The sequence below is a fragment of the Salmo trutta genome, chromosome 30 (assembly GCF_901001165.1).
Source record: "Salmo trutta chromosome 30, fSalTru1.1, whole genome shotgun sequence".
Lineage (NCBI taxonomy): Eukaryota > Metazoa > Chordata > Actinopteri > Salmoniformes > Salmonidae > Salmo > Salmo trutta.
In genome coordinates, this window is record NC_042986.1 from 21,478,104 (window position 1) to 21,497,747 (window position 19,644).

General features: G+C 41.2%; 2 protein-coding genes across 2 annotated transcripts; both read right to left on the minus strand.

Annotated features, from left to right (window-relative positions):
• Window positions 1–2,198: 2,198 nt before the first annotated feature.
• On the minus strand, window positions 2,199–9,165 carry LOC115168237 (biglycan). Its single transcript, XM_029723325.1, has 8 exons — window positions 8,950–9,165; window positions 7,005–7,259; window positions 6,403–6,515; window positions 5,014–5,227; window positions 4,701–4,811; window positions 4,468–4,561; window positions 3,554–3,692; window positions 2,199–3,372 (listed from the first exon to the last, which is right to left on the minus strand). Exons 2-8 carry the CDS (start codon window positions 7,249–7,251, stop codon window positions 3,175–3,177), a joined length of 1,116 nt encoding a protein of 371 aa, XP_029579185.1. The 5' UTR covers window positions 7,252–7,259; window positions 8,950–9,165; the 3' UTR covers window positions 2,199–3,174.
• A 337-nt stretch (window positions 9,166–9,502) lies between these two features.
• LOC115168236 (extracellular matrix protein 2) lies at window positions 9,503–19,286 on the minus strand. Its single transcript, XM_029723324.1, has 10 exons — window positions 19,065–19,286; window positions 18,669–18,794; window positions 16,660–16,826; window positions 15,919–16,462; window positions 15,484–15,599; window positions 14,154–14,289; window positions 13,781–13,938; window positions 12,129–12,268; window positions 11,024–11,350; window positions 9,503–10,244 (listed from the first exon to the last, which is right to left on the minus strand). Exons 1-10 carry the CDS (start codon window positions 19,234–19,236, stop codon window positions 10,052–10,054), a joined length of 2,079 nt encoding a protein of 692 aa, XP_029579184.1. The 5' UTR covers window positions 19,237–19,286; the 3' UTR covers window positions 9,503–10,051.
• Between the last annotated feature and the right edge of the window lie 358 nt (window positions 19,287–19,644).

Below are 19,644 nucleotides of genomic sequence, written 5' to 3' on the forward strand. Positions count from 1 at the left end.
TCTCGTTGGCTGGCTCTCGCTACATATTCGTCGCCAAACTCACTGGCTCCAGGTCATCTATAAGTCTTTGCTAGGTAAAGCCCCGCATTATCTCAGCTCACTGGTCTCCATAGCATCACCCACGCCCTCCAGCAAGTATATTTCACTGGTCATCCCCAAAGCAAACACCTACTTTGGCCACCTTTCCTTCCAGTTCTCTGCTGCCAATGACTGGAACGAATTGAAAACATCACTGAAGCTGGAGACTTATATCTCCCTCATTAACTTTAAGCATCATCTGTCAGAGCAGCTTACCAATCACTGTACTTGTACACAGCCCATCTGTAAATAGCACACCCAACTACCCCATATTGTTATTTTTTTGTTGTTGCTCTTTTGCACCCCAATTTCTGTCCTTGCACATCATCATCTTCACATCCATCACTCCAGTGTTAATGCTAAATTGTAATTATTTCGTCACTATGGCCTATTTATTGCATTACCTCCCTAACCTTACTACATTTGCACACACTGTGCATAGATTTTTTTATTGTGTTTTTGACTGTACGTTTGTTTATCCCATGTGTAACTGTGTTGTTGTTTGTGTTGCACTGCTTTGCTTTATCTTGGCCAGGTCACAGTTGTAAATGAGAACTTGTTCTCAACTGGCCTACCTGGTTAAATAAAGGTGAAATAAAATACAAAAATGGGTGACATGTCTGGCGAGTATGCAGGCCATGGAAGAACTAGGACATTTTCAGCTTCCAGGAATTGTGTGCATTATGGGGCTGTGCATTATCATGCTGAAACATGAGGTGATGGTGCGGATGAATGGTACGACAATGGGCCTCAGGATCTCGTCACGGTATCTCTGTGCATCTCTGTGCATTCAAATTGCCCTCGATAAAATGCAATTTTGTTCATTGTCCTTAGCTTATGCCTGCCCATACCATAACCCCACTGCCTCCATGGGGCATTCTGTTCCCAACGTTGACATCAGCAAACCACTCGCCCACATGACTCCATACATGTGGTCTGCTGTTGGAGGGTCAGTTGGACGTACTGCTAAATTCTTGAAAATGATGTTGGAGGCTTATGGTAGAGAAATTAACATTAAATGATCTGGCAATAGCTCTGGTGGACATTGCTGCAGTCAGCATGCCAATTGTATGCACCCTCAATACTTGAGACGTCTGTGGTATTGTCTTGTGTGACAACATTGCGCATTTTAGTGCACCTGTGTAATGGTCATGCTGTTTAATCAGCTTCTTGATATGCCACACCTGTCAGGTGCATGGATTATCTTGGCAAAGGAGAAATGCTCACTAACAGGGATGTAAACAAATTTGTTCACAAAATTTGAGAGAAATAAGGTTTTGTGCGTATGCAACACTCCTGGGATCTTTTATTTCAGCTCATGAAACATGGGACCAATACTTTACATGTTGCGTTTATATTTTTGTTCAGTGTCTTTTTCATTTGTTAGAGATGTCCACCAGCATAATACCAGAGATTATAATATTCACTGTTTTATCTGGTAAGAACACATTTTAATATACTGGCGCTGTTGAGTGGAACAAACTACCACAGCAAGCCATACCAACCATAACCACTTTTAAAAAGAATGTCCAAAGCTGGCTAATGTGTGAACAATATAACCTTTTTTGTCTGTATCTACAGTATGTAATTGTATTTATGTAAAAAATAAGGACCACAATAGAAATAAGTCCCCGATTTTATTGTGCAATCCCGGTCACTTTTAAAAATCTTTGTATCGTGTGGATATATGAATGTTTTTAAACTGACAAATAAAATCAATCAATCCAAACTGTGCAGCGGCCATTTGATGAATGGAAAGAGGCATCTATTACAAAACACCAAAAAGTTGAATGACATTCGGAGATTGTCAAGCCAAGCCTTCGATACTGGGTAGGCATACAAGGTAGGGAGGGATGTATTTTCCGTTAGTCGAGATTTACATAGCCTATTTATTGTGGTGTTGAAAACGCAAACCATGATATTGAAGCGCCCAAAGTCGGTATGCTTTGTTTATTGGTTGTGTGAAAAATTTGTCGCATATATTTTATATAATTATAATTATGGCATCAAAATGTTGAAAATCTGATGTCTCCCTAGCCTAGCTGATCATTGTCTGCAGCCGGCTCTGATCATAGTGTAGGCCTAATAAACAGGGAGAGTGAGAAATAAGACCCCTCTTATGACTGTGATGGAACATTTTATTGGTTGTGCTTTTCTAATAACCCATTTCTGTGTTCATGCACGTGACTGATTGAACAAATCCTCATTATCAGTATCTGCAATTTGGCAGTACGCCCAGAACCTTGTTTTGAGAAAGGGATATCTCAGTTTCAAGGTCTCAGCTTGGAGAGAAGAAGCCTCGTGAGGTATTGGTCTGTCACATGCATGAACCAAACATTAATTATGAATTAATTATGAATGATGAATAAGCTAAATCATGCAAATACAAGTTGTCTGTGTAAGTATATAAGTGATCTAACAGGACTGCCCCAGCGGAGCTCACTTCAGGCCGATACTTTATGCATCTAAGTTTGACAGTGACCTCTCCTGCATGCTGTTAATAAAACAAGGATTCATTTTAGATTGACTTTGAGAGTCCCTGTGTAGAATTTCCACAACATGACATTCATTTGTTCAAGATTTCATAAAAGGGTATGCAAAATATATTCTAAATAATCTTCAATATTCTGCAAACACATCATGACAACAACATTTTTCAACAACATTTATAAGAGGGATCAATTCTTCTAAAGGTGCTTTCAACTGTCAGTTTGTATTGTTCTTCTATATCCAACATTTGAGATCAGTTGTCAGGTCAGAGGTAAGTTGAGATAAAACACAAACAAAAAAACAAAATCACAGAGAATCCCAAATTGCTATGGACCAGCTGAATTGAAAGTAACATACATCCAAAAAAATTGTATTAAAATACATTTGATTGGTTGATTGAAATGATGTGGATGACCAATTTCTTTCCAATATACAATATCACCCACTCCATGCATGCAAAACAAACTTCAGTTATGTTTTAGTTATTTATCTTTTACCATACATCAGGCTCTTTCTATCAATAAATTGTTTTTTAACTGTGTAACAAAGTTATTTATTTTGTATCTGCGTTGCATGTATTCCCCTACAGCTGGTGCCTCTCATGCACTACTTTTTGTGGTTGCCAAACTGTACAGCCATCCTGTTGCTGACACAGCGGAAGGTGGCCGGCACCACCTCCCAGTAGTTGATTGGGTTATCAAAGAGGCTGATCCCGTTGTAGTAAGTCTTCTTGACACCAAAGCCGTTAGGGCAGAAGTCATTCACGTCAACCTGGCTGATGTTGTTCGAGTGAAGGTAGACCACCTATTTAAAAATGACATATATCAACTGTTATCATCATAAAAACATAACATAGCAAGTGAAATCACCAATGTTTATATTTAATACAAACAATACAGATATACATTTTTATCAACTTAACATAAGTGAAATCACCAATGTCGATGTGATTGATGCTGCTTCACAAACCCCCTCCACACTTTACCTGCAGGTACTTCATTCCAGCAAGGCCTCCAGGGACATTGGGGATCCGGTTGTTCTCTAGATGCAGCTCTCTCAGGTTTTGCAGGTAGTACAGGCTACCATGCTCAATGTGACGAATGTGATTGTAGCCTAGACCCAACCTAACACACACACACACACACACACACACACACACACACACACACACACACACATTGAAATCGAGTGATTGATGTGACAATGAAGGGTAAACCCACTAGAGGGTGCTACTATCACAATGATACCAGACATTATTTATTTTGTGCAACTTGGAAAATGACTTCCTTTATGCTGTTGGTACTTATATGCTTTCAATTTTTTTGTATTTTTTTTGTATTTTACTCCCTTTTTCAATCTTGCCTTATCGCTGCAACTCCCCAACTGGCTCGGGAGACAAAGGTCGAGTCATGCGTCCTCCAAAACATGATCCGCCAAACTGCTCTTCTTAACACCCGCCCACGTAACCCGGAAGCCAGCCGCATCAATATGTCAGAGGAAACAGTTCACCTGATGACCAAGGTCAGCCTGCAGGCGCCTGGCCTGCCACAAGGAGTCGCTTGAGCGCGATGAGCCAAGTAAAGCCCCCCGGCCAAACCGTCCCCTAGCCCAAACGACACTGGGCCAATTGTGTGCCGCCCTATGGGACTCCCGATCATGGCCGGTAGTAATACAGCCCGGGATCGAACCCGGGTCTGTAGTGATGCCTCTAGCACTGCGATGCAGTGCCTTAGACAGCTGCGCCACCCGGGAGGCCGCTGTTTATTTTCTACATTTTTGTTTTACCTTTGAAGATAAGTAGTGAACATCTACAGCATTCATAAACTCCTCATAAATTCATAATTTGATGGAGTTTTAGAAACTCTCCGACATTGAACACCCTCTTGTAAAGCTACGTACCTGTGCAAACTCTCATATTGTCTTAGGTCTTCTAGTTCAATGGCTTGAATTTGATTGTGATCTAAATGCAACTCATGTAGACCCTCAGGGAGATCTAGATGGTGAGGGGAAACAGGTGACCGCTTGATTCAAAGGACTTTTCAGTGGAAATATGTGGCAAGTAGCAATGAAACAAATATTGCCCTGCAGAACACTCCAAAGAAAATTATTATAAAGGTTGTCATGTTTTCTACCTTTAGGGATGCCTGTGAGTTTTGCCTCAGAAATGCGAAGGAAGGTAAGTTTAAGTCCATCAAAGGCTCCGGGCTCAAAACCACTGTTCTGAATAGGATTCCTCCCCATCTCTGAGGAAGAAAAATATGTGTTTCAACTAGGTCAATGCCACAACCTGCTCCAGTACTCAAGCTAGATTTACACTTCAAAGACATTAAGATGTTAGATGTGTTATGTGTTTCCAAACAGAAAAAACAGTTACTAACGTTAAATCTGGTGCTAACACAGTAAATCTGGCCTAAGGTCTTTTATAACTATAGCTTGCCATCTCACCAATGCAGTTCATGCTGCCCAGGCCAGAGAAAGCCCCAGATGCCACCCTCTTGATATGGTTGTCGTGGATGCGCAGCTCCACCAGGGAAGAGGGCAGGTTCTTGGGCACGGCCGTCAGCTGGTTGTGGGAGAAGTAGAGCTTGTGCATCCTTTTGAGGGGCATGAAGGCCCGAGGGTGCACCCTGGAGATCTTGTTATTCACCAACACCAGAGCCTGAGAAAGGAGGCATAGGTCATGAGGAGACCAGCCACCCCAACCCAAAATAAATGTGTTATGTACGGTTAATTCTTGAATTGCGGTGGCATTTAGGCATGGAATTTTGAAAAATATGAACTTTTTATTTAAACGTATTTGTGTATATCTTTCCATTCTAAATCAGCTACTATGGCAGCTTAATTACTTTAAATATGTTTTACCATTAGGATACCATTGTGCCACCAGTAGGAGTAGTAACACCAATGATGCTAACACCAATGACGACACATTTTTGGTTATTGAGGATTTTCTTAAATGGAGGCCACAGATCCTCAAATGTAAGGTCATTAACCCTTTAATAAACAATTTACTAAAATTATATGATTAATCATTTTGCTCACAGTGTTACTTCCCTTCATTTGAATCGAATAACACCAAGTGACACTTTTGATTTAGACACCCCAAATTATCAATGGAATCCTTAAATGTGTGACATAGTGAAAGGGTGTGATTAGCTAATAATTTTCTTTAATATATATACCCCTCCCGGATAACAGTTTGCCACTGGAGGGAATGCTGAGGGTCCTTTGTAGTTAGTGATTTTCAAGGCAGTAACACCAATGACATACAACTGAGGGAGAGACATTATACATTATACTAGTAAAAAAGTATTTGAATAGCCTTCTTTGTTTTTATTGATATATACAATACTATTAAATAATTTTGTTCACTTTCTATTTTTGAAAATAACAGATGGATATCTCTAAATCCCCAAAACATGTCATCACAACTCTGCACATCACTACGGGGACAAACCAATTTGCTTACCCTAAGTACTTTAAACAATGCATGAACATAAAGTTTTTCAGTATAAAGGACTTGCATTATGTTTAATATAAATATATTACTTCAATATAAACAAAAACATGTATGATGTGTAACTCTTTGTCATTTGAAAGTGCTTTTCATGGTTGCAAATGCAAGGGACGCAAATGCCACCACAATTCAAGAACAACCCATATATTATACAATGTATAATTTGAAGACACGTCATTAAAAGTATGCCTCTTTTTAGTTAGGATACTGAAAGGGTGCGCTACGATGACGAAAGCAAAGACAGATAAGTGATGTTTCCTTCTATTGAAATGCCAGAACTCTCTTCCACCATTTGTGTTATGACTGTTGGTGCTCACATAGAGGTTACTGAGTCCTTTGAAGTCATCCTCTCTTATCTCAGTGATCTGGTTGCTTTGAAGGTCCAAGAGCCTGGTCTCCGGGGGGATGTCATATGGCACATAGTGTAAACCTGCAGATAGAAACTACAAGATTAACTTACCTGCTTTATTTTATACACTTTACCACATTCTGTCAGTTCACAATGATAAGAAATCAGTTGCAATATAATATATTGTGTTATTGCTTCTTTACATTTTTATAAAAATCTATGAATCATGACAATATCAGACACACACAGTGTGTTCTCACTCTTAAGGTTATATCAGGATAAATCCACAAGTTAGAATTTATCATCATGCTGTAATTTGGTCAATGCTGAGTAATGCTCTGGGCTGTGGTTTGTACCCATACAGTATATTGTTGTTTATGTGTGAGCTCAGCTGTCACCATATAATTAAGAAGAAACCAGATGGCCATGACTCCACGTAGCACTAAAAAGCAACGTGCAGATGTGCAGTGTGACTGCTGGCTACACATTAACAATTGTATGTTCAGTGTAAAGAATCATTTGGAGACAATATGATATTATAATATTATAACATTGTATCTCTTCACCCACCCAAGTCAGAGCACTGCACAACATTCTGGTTACACTGACAGCCGAATGGGCAAGTAGGCTGTTCTGGTTTATAGTATTCCTCAACCGCTGAGCCTTCCTCTTCATCGTTCATCAACATCATCACCAGCCCCTCTACATTGATGCTCTTCCCATAGTCCAATAAGCCCTTCTGCTCAAAGGGCAGGGCCACAGTGGTGGGAAGAGGGGTGGCACACAGCAGGAGAAGGACAACAGAGAAGGGAAGCATGGCTAGGCCTTTAGTTGAAGAGAAATTACAAGGGGAAGACAAAAAAGCACACAGAAATGAGCAGCAGTCAATTAAGTACCACAGTTATGAATTCAGCAACTATCTAGCTATAATTCCTGTAGCCTACAATTGGAGATTTGCCCACATACACACACACACACACTATGCTGCCCTACAAATGCAAAACGCAGTAACTACGTAACTTCAATGTTTCTGATACTCCATGATATTTTCTGATCAACTGGCTTGTTCTTGTGTCAGGAAACTAAATACCACATTATTCAGATAATATACCTGGCCATCACAACAGATCAAATATTTTTGACCAAATTTGTAGTTACTGTGTTTTGCCTTTGTAGGGCCGTATAACTAGCATTGTGTTACAGTTCACTCCTCCAGTCCAGAGTAATCTCATTATCAGCATTGCCACTCCAGAGCAAAAGCCAGTCCAAAAGCAACTGTAGCCAGTGACAAAGCATGAAATACACTCTGGCTTTCATACATCTATTTGTTAGGGTTCAATCTCAAGATGTGATCTATCATATCTGTCATAGGCGTTCTCTCTTAAAAGCCAATCGTATTCTTCCCATCAATTTTGTGGTTGGTATAAGAGGCAGTAAAATCATGGACCATGGATACTATGTGGTCTTTGAGTCTGTAACTATGACATCTGCTCTCATTAATTACTTGCTTTTAGCTGAGGCTGTGCCTTCTTTGATTTATGCATTAAAATGGTAAAATCTCAGATCCAGTAACATATAGCAAAAGACAATTTCGGCATTACATATACGTCTGTGTAATATAGTACAATATAGTACAATATAGTACAGTGTGTGTGATCTGTCAATATTTATTAGCAGGATTGTAATGCAAACTATCAATAGATGCCCTAAGGTAATTTGGGATAATCTCAGATAAACCTTCAGCTAGAGGATTCTTGATGAAAATAAGAACATTGAAATGGTTTGTTCTTCAAAGAGGGTTTTCCATGTGAGCAAAGAGCCTTTGCTGTGGAACTGCAGTTTGTCATTTCCTTGCCTTTGCCACGTGTTGTGAAAGGCCTACTCCCTCCCTTAGCACTCCCACATCCTTTACCACAGTAAGGCCCCAGAAGCCACATAACTGGCTGGTCTCAGGCAAGGTTTTTTATAGACCCACTCTGTCATAGCACTCTTTCCCCCAAACATTATCTATATCAGCAGAGTGTCAAATCTCTAAATACATGAGAATCTCTAAATACATTGAATGTACACAATAATGATGTACACAATAATTACTTATTTGCTTAGTCGATCATTTTGTAATAGACTTGTCTCCCTGCAGCGAGCCCTTTAACTACAGTATGGGGTGGCTCTGAGTTTTTAATGTTTGTGAAATTATCCTCATCTTTGTTCTGTCACAAGATCCATTTATTAAATATGGCCAATAAAAGGAATATAGAATGTGTAGACAAGGTAGGGTTGTGCTGCCCCCCAGAAGGCTTAAACAAATCATTCAAAAATAAATAGTCCATTTCAAATGTCAAATATTACTTTAACAATCAATATTTTTTCAAATGCAGAATGTTAAACCAACTGTGGAACTGTAGAATAAAGCTGTAGATTATAGTCCTCTTATTGTAAACCATACTGAATATACTATTATCTGTAGGTCAAGAAACTCAAATAGAAGCGCAAATATATTTACTAAGACACTTACCGTTTCAGTTCTTGAAAAAACAAAAATTATTTACAAAATAAATGAAAGGTACAAATAAATGAAATAAGGATGAATTCAACCTTTAAGGGATATAGAGGATACGTGTTTTATTCCATGTGATGATCCTTTATCTGTGAGTCCGTCTGCCAGCAGAGTCAGAGCTCTGCACAGTACCTGTTAAAAACCACAGAAGTAGTTACCAAAAGGAAAAAAACAAGTATTTTAAGCCATAACCCAAAATTGGTCCAGTCCCCTTTTCATTGCTGCTTCATTGTGTGTTCGTGCGTGTGTCTGACAGAAAGAGAGAGAGAAAGAGAGATTTTAGTTATTTTAAACTTATTTTGATTCAACATTTGAGATCTATATACACACATTTTTATTTAAGCTACTGTATAAGGCCAAAATAAAATAAAAAGTACTATCACAGCACTAATAGGGCAAATACAGAATCCACTAAGAATAAAATACCCCGCAACTCTCTACCCAGTACTACACAGGCAGATTATTTGAGGTACTAAGACTATTTACAGTTACCATAGACAATGACCAGCAATTATCTAAGATTTTTTTATTTTCACAATTTTTCGTTACACAAGTTTGTCAAAGTTGAAACAGTTGTACAAACATCAAAACAGTGAGTTTAGTATAGAGGGCACCTGGACATCTTTGGCTCTCACTACAGTCAAGTAGCTACCTGGGTTTCCCTTAGTAACCACACATTATTTTTCTTTCAATACATGCTACTATATCAAGCAAGATCAAAGTCACAAGTAAAACCTAAAACTGCTTTACAGAGTGAAGCTTTAAAACAGTAAAAACACACACAATCGTTCTCATTCATTGTGATAATGAAGCCCACTGACAAAGGGCTGGTTGCATAAACATTGCCCTAGAATTATGGTCAGACTTAGGATAGAAGTCTAATTTCATCTGTTGCATAACGCTTGGGTATCATAAGTCTGACTAAGCTAATCACAATCAGAGACGGACTCAGAGGATATTATGTAATGAGAAACACAGACAAGGTGTAACCCAGGACAAACTGACGGGGGGTGGGAGAAATGGGTGAAAAGGAAGGAGGGAGGTGAGGAAGGGGGGGGTACTAGTAATCTTCATCGTAGTAATCTTCCTCGTAACTCTGGGGCCGTAGTATGATGCTGTGGTAGGTCTTGATGCAGGAGAGGGCGGTGGGCGGGATGAGGCGCCGGTCAATCAGGTTGTACTGCAGGTGAACGGAGACTAGGGGCGAGTCGTCACTCAGGCGCATGTCACACAGAGAGTTCAAAGGAACGTATCTGCAGGGAGGAAAGAAAAAGATGGACATTCAGTCACCACCGACAGAAAGACAGATACTCAGACAAGACAGAACAACCTTTGATCCGACTAAAGGAAATAACGACTGAGAGAGAAACATAAATTACACGTTGAGATTCACAATAGCAATTTCAGATCTGAATGTGCCATTATGGTTAGTGGCAACTGTGCTCTTCTCAAAGTTGTTTCATCTTCCAATGGGAGGAAGAGGACTGTATCAAGCAAGATTAGAGTCACAAGTAAAACCTAGAACTGCTTTACAGAGTGAAGTTAGTTACGTTAGATAATGTTGCAACTGAGTTAACTGACAATGTTGAGGCTGACCTACCTGACAACGTTGCGGTTGATCTACCTGATAACGTTTTGGTTGAGTTACCTGATAACGTTTTGGTTGAGTTACCTGATAACGTTTTGGTTGAGTTACCTGATAACGTTTTGGTTGAGTTACCTGATAACGTTGTGGTTGAGTTACCTGATAACGTTGTGGTTGAGTTACCTGATAACGTTGTGGTTGAGTTACCTGATAACGTTTTGGTTGAGTTACCTGATAACGTTGTGGCTGAGTTACCTGATAACATTTTGGTTGAGTTACCTGATAACGTTTTGGTTGAGTTACCTGATAACGTTTTGGTTGAGTTACCTGATAACGTTTTGGTTGAGTTACCTGATAACGTTTTGGTTGAGTTACCTGATAACGTTTTGGTTGATCTACCTGATAACGTTTTGGTTGATCTACCTGATAATGTTTTGGTTGAGTTACCTGATAACGTTGTGGTTGAGGCGGAGGAGGTGCAGGCTCTTGAGCTTCAGTAGCCCCCTAGGGATGGAGTGAAGCTGGTTGTGGTCCAGCAGGAGTTCAGTCAGCGAGTTGTACAGGCCCAGGAAGGACACATCATCAATACCGTCGTTGGCCAGCCTGTTGTGGGACAGGTGAAGAAGTTCCAGTCCCGGTTTAATGTGGCCAAACACGTAGCCAGGGATCCGCTCGATCTGGTTGTGGTGCAGTTGGAGCTGCTGTAGGCCCACAGGGAGGAAGGAGGGAACATGCACCAGCTTATTGTGCGACAGGTCCAACGACTCCAACTTTCTGAAATGGTAGGGAAAATACAGGGAGATCTTTTGCTCAATATGTGAAAAGTTTAGAAGACATGAAGAGATAGAAGGTAATGTTCTACATTATGTCTCCAGTTAAAAGGGGACTTTTTCAATCTTAGGACTATATTTCGGCTGGTTCAATGTTTCCCTTTTCTCCATCTTTCACAAGAGGGTTCCATCATATCCATCACATTTGTCTCACAACATTGTAGGAGTTTCAAACCACTAAGAGCCTTAACACAAAGGCAGTTGGCCAGCAGTCCCTCCCTTTGGGCTTGACTCTCTACAACCTATCATAAAGCTGGACTGTGTCTGCTGCGCCGCTGTCTAGCCAGCCACATCAGCATATACCCAAAACAATGTCCTCCGTGGCTTTGCCCTCTATTCTCTTGTTTTTCCTTTTCTCCTTTTTCTTCTAAGATGCAATTAAAATTATATTTTCCTCTCGTTATTGCCAGGAAACTGGGAGACTAACACATGTACAGTGTCAGATGAATTACACCATTTAAACTTTTGCTTAAGAATCCTGTATGCAATCATGTTAATGTTCATGCATTTTACAAAAACTTTTGTTAAAAAAATTTATATTCAATGCATTCAAAAATAAATACTGAGGTCACTTTTCTGCAAGATCAGAAATAGGAATAAAATGTGTTCCAACATTCTCTTCAAGGTGGCGCTCAAAACCAGAGTAACAGTAATCTTTACACTGGACAATAACCTCATAAATGCTGCAAAAGCAAGAATGGAGAGAGGTTGTTGGGACTTACAACAGGTGTATCCAGGCCCTTGGGGCTATGCGGTCCTCCCGGATCCTATTATGACTGAGATCCAGAAACCTGAGGTTGACAGTCTTGTTGAGGATCCCCTCATGCACCTCTTCTATTCTGTTATCCGACAGGTGAAGTGCCTGGGAATACAAACCGCAAAACCCTTTGAGTATCCGTGTTGTTATGGGGGTGAGGGGGACCTACCTAGTCTACACACTACAGATTGGGAGTTAATAATATACAGTACATTCAGAAAGTATTCAGACCCCTTCACTTTTTCCACATTTTGTTACGTTACAGCCTTATTCTAAAATTGATTAAATTGTTTTTCCCCCACATCAATCGACACACAATAACCCATAATGACAAAGCAAAAACAGTTTTTTAGAAATTATTGAACATTTATAAAAAACAAAACAAAAACATCATCATCTTGGGTATGATGCTACAAGTTTGGCACACCTGTATTTGAGTGAGTTTCTCTGCAGTTCCTCTCAAGCTCTGTCAGGTTCGATGGGGAGGGTCGCTGCACAGCTATTTTCAGGTCTCTCCAGAGATGTTCAAGTCCGGGTTCTGGCTGGGCCACTCAAGGACATTCAGAGACTTGTCCCGAAGCAACTCCTGCATTGTCTTGGCTATGTGCTTAGGTTTGTTGTCCTGTTGGAAGGTGAACCTTCGCTCCAGTCTGAGGTCCTGAGCACTCTGGAGCAGGTTTTCATCAAGGATCTCTGTACTTTGCTCTGTTCATCTTTCACTCGATCCTTACTAATCTTCCAGTCCCTCCCGCTGAAAAACATCCCCACAGCATGATGCTGCCACCACCATGCTTCACCGTAGGGATGGTGTAAGGTTTCCACCAGACGTGATGCTTGGCATTCAGGCCAAATAGTTCAATCTTTTGTCTGTGCCTCGACGCAATCCTTTCACGGAGCTCTACGGACAATTCCTTCGACCACATGGCTTAGTTTTTGCCCAGAAAATAGCTGTGCAGCGACCCTCCCCATCGAACCTGACAGAGCTTGAGAGGATCTGCAGAGAAACTCCTCAAATACAGGTGACATGCATTGTCAACTGTGGGACCTTATATAAACAGGTATGTGCTTTTCCAAATCATGTCCAATCAATTGAATTTACCACAGGTGGATTCCAATGAAGTTGTAGAAACATCTCAAGGATGATCAATGGAAACAAGATGCACCTGAGCTCAATTTCGAGTCTCATAGAAAAGGGTCTGAATACTTATGTAAATAAGGTATTTCATTTTTTTTAATTTGTATAAATATGCAAACAATTCTAAAAACCTGTTTTCACTTTGCATTATGGGGTATTGTGTGTAGATTGATGAGGGAAAATTAATTTAATCAATTTTAGAGTAAAGCTGTAACGTAACAAAATGTGAAAAAGTCAAGGGGTCTGAATACTTTCCGAATGCACTGCATGTGCACCTAGCTCGCAATTACCAAAAAGAATATGTTTAGTCAAACATCTGAAACCTCTCATAGTCTGTGGACTATTCCAAAACTTATTTCAAATAAGGTGATGTTTCTAATGTCTGAGAGCTATGCTCCTTTGTATGACTGAGGCTACTGCATATCATTGGCTCCTGCATGCTCACTACAGTGACATCACAGACACCTCGTCCAATCACTGACCTGCAGGGTCACAGGAAGCCCAGAGGGGATAGCCCGGAACTTGTTGTCCTCCAGTCGCAGATAGATGAGTTTCTTGAGGGGCCGGAAGGTCAAAGGTGACACATTGCCATCGTGGAAGTGGTTGTCCTCAAGCTCCAGTGTCAGCAATTTGGACAAACCTGAGGAGAGACACATTTTGAAATCCCAACATGACAATATCAACATATAATATCAACATACAATAATCCTGATTTTCGTTGCTAAATGAGCTACGCCAACAATGCTAATCTGCACATCCTATCTGAGGTCACTTGAAATAGTACTGTAGGTGCTCAGATGCAAGCTAAGCTTGAACAAACAAAGCTTTGTACATATACTCTCCACCTTTCTATACCTTTAAAGCTGCTAGGTGTGAGGCCCAGGATCTTGTTGTCATTGATCTTAAGCTCCACCAGGGACGGCGGAAGAATCCAGGGGACTTTGGTCAGATTGTTGCCATCTAAATTCAGCCTCCTCAGCTGGGTCAGGTTCTGAAACAAGCCAAGAATCTCCACACATTAGAACATTAGAGTGCTAAGCGTGATTTAACCAGAGTCCCTCTCTCTCTCACGGCAAAGCTCAAGAACTACAATGTTACCTTATGCCTATGACATGGGCCTTATACCAGTATAACCTGTGTAACTACCAGTTGAATAATCTACGCAAGTATTATACCCTGTAACAGGCTAGTAGGCTTAGTACACAATATTATTTTTCAATGGTGCAGGAATAATATGATTTTTCCCAGCAATGGCAGTTCTCCCAGTGGTGATTTGATTGAATTCCACCCTATGTCTTATTCATGAAGTGCTTTTCGTGACATGTTTTGTTATCAAGTCTGTCCAACTCTGAGATGTTCTGCAAGCGAAGTAGTTAATAAACACTAATGCTCTCTCAAGGGAATTTTTAGTACGGTGAGCTCCTGGCATCAGGGACTCTGACACCTTAGTGGGAATAAGTGCATTTAAAAAATATATATTTTATTTTATTTAACCTTTATTTACCTAGGCAAGTAAGTTAATAACAAATTCTTATTTACAATGATGGCCTACCCCGACCAAACCCTAACGACGCTGGGCCAATTGTGTGCCACCCTATGGGACTCCCAATCACGGCCGGTTGTGATACAGCCTGTAATCGAACCAGCGTCTGTAGTGACGCCTCTAGCACTGAGATGCAGTGCCTTAGACCGCTCCGCCACTCGGGAGACCGCTGCACCACTTAGGACGCCTTGCCAAAAATGACTGATCTGTTTTTAGTTGTGGCTTGTCTGTTGACTGACAATATTCCCAGGTTCATTGCAACAGCTAATTGACATTCGCCTCGATGGGGACAGATTAAACTTCTGTTCTTATGCGCTACCCGGGAGACAGCAAAAGTTCTAGCAGTCCAACTACAAGATGGATCATTTTGTTTAAACATTAGGCACTACCTATAACTTAAATGACTGTGACATGCACATACATACCTGTACTATACTGTAACACCACACTGTGACATAATATTACATGTTTAAATTCTATCATAACAGGCTGAGAGGAATCCAGGTAATGCAGCATGATAATGGTCAATAGAGCCCTGAAGTAACATGAGGCTGAGATGTGTAGGTGGGTCTGGGAGCGCAGTAGAGGTCCAACTGGAACTAAAGCCAAATGTGTTGACATGAATGATGCTCTCAGACTCACCTGGAACAGATCAGGGCTGATGGAGGAGTCGTCCAGCTTGTTCTTGCTCAGGTCCAGCCACTCCAGGTTGGGCAGCCCAGCCAGCGCCCGAGGAGGGATCTTATTGATCTTATTGTCTGATAAAAGAATAGAACACAAGCTGACCCAGTCTCCTCAAACAGAGAAAGGCCTGGGTCCACATGCCATTGCACCTGCCTTAATGTTTATGCAGTATCTTTGTGTACAAAATATGTTTATATATGCAACTGTGTAAACACCGCAAAGGACATTTGATTGCATTGAAGCACACAACGGTAAATCCTTTACCTTCCCGAAATTCCAACTTATTAAACATAGTTACCCATTTTAGTAAGCCTGAACTCAGATTCTTGTTCCCCCTCTTGACTCTCCTAATTGTTCCTGTAAGTAACATGTGAGATCTCTGTATCTCCTCACCTGCCAGATAGAGGGTCTTGACCCCCTGGTCTGAGAGGATGGGGATGTGGACCATGCCAGTGCTGCCACAGGCGATCAGAGACTCCGAGAGCAGGCAGCCAGCAGGGAGAGACTCCATGATGCTGTGTCTCCTGGGGAATGTGACCACAGCACGTCCCGGCCACCTCGCCATGGGTCTCCTAGTGGTGGTAGTAGCCAGTCGGCCAGTCGCCATGGTGACTGGTCTCCCCATTGGTGCCAACCTCATGCTGGGTTTTCCGGTGGCCCTGATGATATAATCGTCATCGTCGTCATTATCGTCATGCTCGCTGGGGTCATGGTCATCGTGATCATCATCATCGTAGGGAAGGTACGGAAGGCTGTCTTTGTTTATCTTCGGGTCACGCCTCTTGGCCACACGGACCTCGGTCTTCTTGACTTTTGTTTTCACAGCCATTTCCTGTTTCTTCACAGACACTTTTTGTTTCTTCACAGCCACTTCCTGTTTCTTCACTGCTACTTCTTGCTTTTTGTTCTGGGTGGCCACGGATTTCACAACAGCAACCTGTACAACATAGACATCACACACAAAATATATAAAATTATATATATTCAATTCCTCAAAAACTCCCTGTCAGTCAATACATAGTCATAGGCAAAACATAAATACAATTGTCAAAGCATTATTAGTTCATCTGCTGTGCAGTTCCTATAGCATTGCCCTCTTCATTTTCCCTTGGGCACCATTGGGTGGGCACCCACCACTTTCGCTGGAGTAACATGCCGCTCCTCCTTCTTCTGACGTCCTGCTCCTCCTTCTTCTGATGTCCTTTGGAGACTCTTCTTCTGCTTTGGAATCCCCTCTTTCTTCTCTGCATTAGGGGAGGGTTTCTTGGCTTTGGGAGCCACTGTCTGCTGGTTTTTTGAACCTGAGGAAGAGGGCAATATATGTTACATTGATATTTATACAGTATATACAGTACCAGTCAAAAGTTTGGACACACCTACTCATCACAGGGTTTCTCTTTAGTTTTACTATTTTCTACATTGTAGAATAGTAAAGACACCAAAACAATGAAATAACATATATGAAATCATGTAATAACCAAAAGAAAGTGTTAAACAAATCAAAATATATTTTATATTTAACCTTGATGACAGCTTTGCACACTCTTGGCATTCTCTCAACCAGCTTCATGAGGTAGTCAACTGGAATGCATTTCAATTAACAGGTGTGCCTTGTTAAAAGTACATTTTTTCACAGTTTATGTGTTATTTGATTGTTGTTTCCTTAGGTTACCGCTGGAGGGCACCCTTACCCTGTTTTCTAGTTTCCAGGTTACCCTGATTATTACTGATTGTATTCACCTGTGTTTAATTACCTTCTCTGTTCACCTGGTTGCCTTATTATTTAGGTTCCTCAGGTGGCCTGTAGCTTTGCTTAGGTCTAATGTTTTATTTGTGTACTCTTGTACGGTTGCCTTGTTTCTGTTAAGACTCTAAGTAAATGTTCTGGATTTACCCTTACCTCTGCTTGCTGTGTTTCTCTGTGACTGGGTTCGAGTTCGTACTAGCATCAGTGTTACAAATTTGTGGAATTTCTTTCCTTTTTAATGCGTTTGAGTCAATCAGTTGTGTTGTGACAAGGTAGGGGTGGTATAAAGAAGATAGCCCTATTTTGTAAAAGACCAAGTCCATATTATGGCAAGAACAACACAAATGAGCAAAGAGAAACGACAGTCCATCATTACTATAAGACATGAAGGTCAGTCAATCTGGAACATTTCAAGACCTTTATAAGTTTTTCAACTGTTCAGAGGAGACTGCATGAATTAGGCCTTCATGGTCGAATTGCTGCAAAGAAACCACTACTAAAGGACACCAATAATAAGAAGAGACTGCTTGGGCCAAGAAACATGAGCAATGGACATTAGACCGGTGGAAATCTGCCCTTTGGTCTGATGTGTCCAAATTTGAGATTTTTGGTTCCAACCGCCGTGTCTTTGTGAGATGCAGAGTAGGTGAACGGATGATCTCCACATGGACAGTTCCCACCGTGAAGCATGGAGGTGTGATGGTGTGGGGGAGCTTTGCTAGTAACACTGTCTGTGATGCATTTAGAATTCAAGGCACACTTAACCAGCATGGCTATCACAGCATTCTGCAGCAATACTTCATCCCATCTGGTTTACGTTTAGTGGGACCGTCATTTGTTTTTCAACAGGACAATGACCCAACACACCTCCATGCTGTGTAAGTGCTATTTGACCAAGAAGGAGAGTGATGGAGTGCTGCATCAGATGATCTGGCCTCCACAATCACCTGAACTTGACCAAATTGAGATGATTTGGGATGTGAAGGAAAAGCAGCCACCAAGTGCTCAGTATATGTGGGAACTCCTTCAAGACTGTTGGAAAAGCATTCCAGGTGAAGCTGGTTGAGAGAATGCCAAGAGTATGCAAAGCTGCCATCAAGGCAAAGGCTGGCTACTTTGAAGAATCTCAAATATATTTGGATTTGTTTAACACTTTTTTTGGTTACTACATGATTCCATATGTGTTATTTCATAGTTTTGATGTCTTCACTATTATTCTACAATGTAGAAAATAGTCAAAATAAAGAAACCGTTGAATGAGCAGGTGTGTCCAAAATTTTGACTGGTACTGTATGTACACAATTCCATGCCCTGATCAGTCTGTACACTTTGTCAGCATGGACATTTCAACTAAAAAGCTGCCATTAAATTTAATAACCACAAATAAGATGCCTACCGCCGCAGGGGACAGGGTGACAGCTGACAGTTCCCCTTTGACACTGGCACACGGAGCAGGGCTGAGGCGACCACATGGCCCTGTCAAACAGGAACATCCCATTCACCGAGCACTGCCCGCTGCCACCTGCAAGACAGAACAACAGACACACACAAACACAGCATTACTCACCCAAACTACACATGATCCACAGATAAAGTCTACATGAAACTGATGCTCAATAAAACTATATGCACCACACTCTGTCTTTGAAAACTCAGTGCAGTTCTTTCTGAAGGATTGTGGACCACCCTTGACTTGGGAGAACACACTGTAATCACAAAAACTAGAAGCACTGTGAAGTATGCATGCATGTTGCCCCCACCATCCTTTTCCAAGAGCATGTTGAACATTTACCAGGGATGAGAGCATCATCAGTATTATCCGGTTCAGGTAAGTCAGCTGCTACCACGGGTTTGGAGCTCCTGGGTTTCTCTGTTCTATGGCTGGGCTTCCCATCAATTAGTGAGGCTGCTGCATATAAGCAAGAAAATAGGAGCGCTAATCTGTTCATAGTCAGCTCTGCCATGGACTCTCTTGGTCAGCCTTCTTTTGGACAGAAACCTTTTCAAAGTGAGTGTGAGGAATCTCAACTCCTGAAGGGCTTTTATAGACTCTCACCCCCAGGACATGATTTTTGGCCACACACCCCAGAAACCCCCAAAAGGTGAGTGGATAGAGGAGTGGTGAGAGGAAGCAGGGGAGTTGGTGAAAAAAATAAAAGGAAAACATTTTCAGGACAAAGACCCCCTTTCATTCATCTTTAAGAAACCACCTACCTCTCCACCCACAGCCCCTGGTATACCTAACAAACCAATAGAGGAGGTCCAGTCAGAGACTGCATATTAGAGGGAGACTGCATATTACTGTGACGTCAACCAGCGGAGTGCTTTCTGACAGCCCAAACAGACAGTTTATCCAAGGCCCATTCCCATTG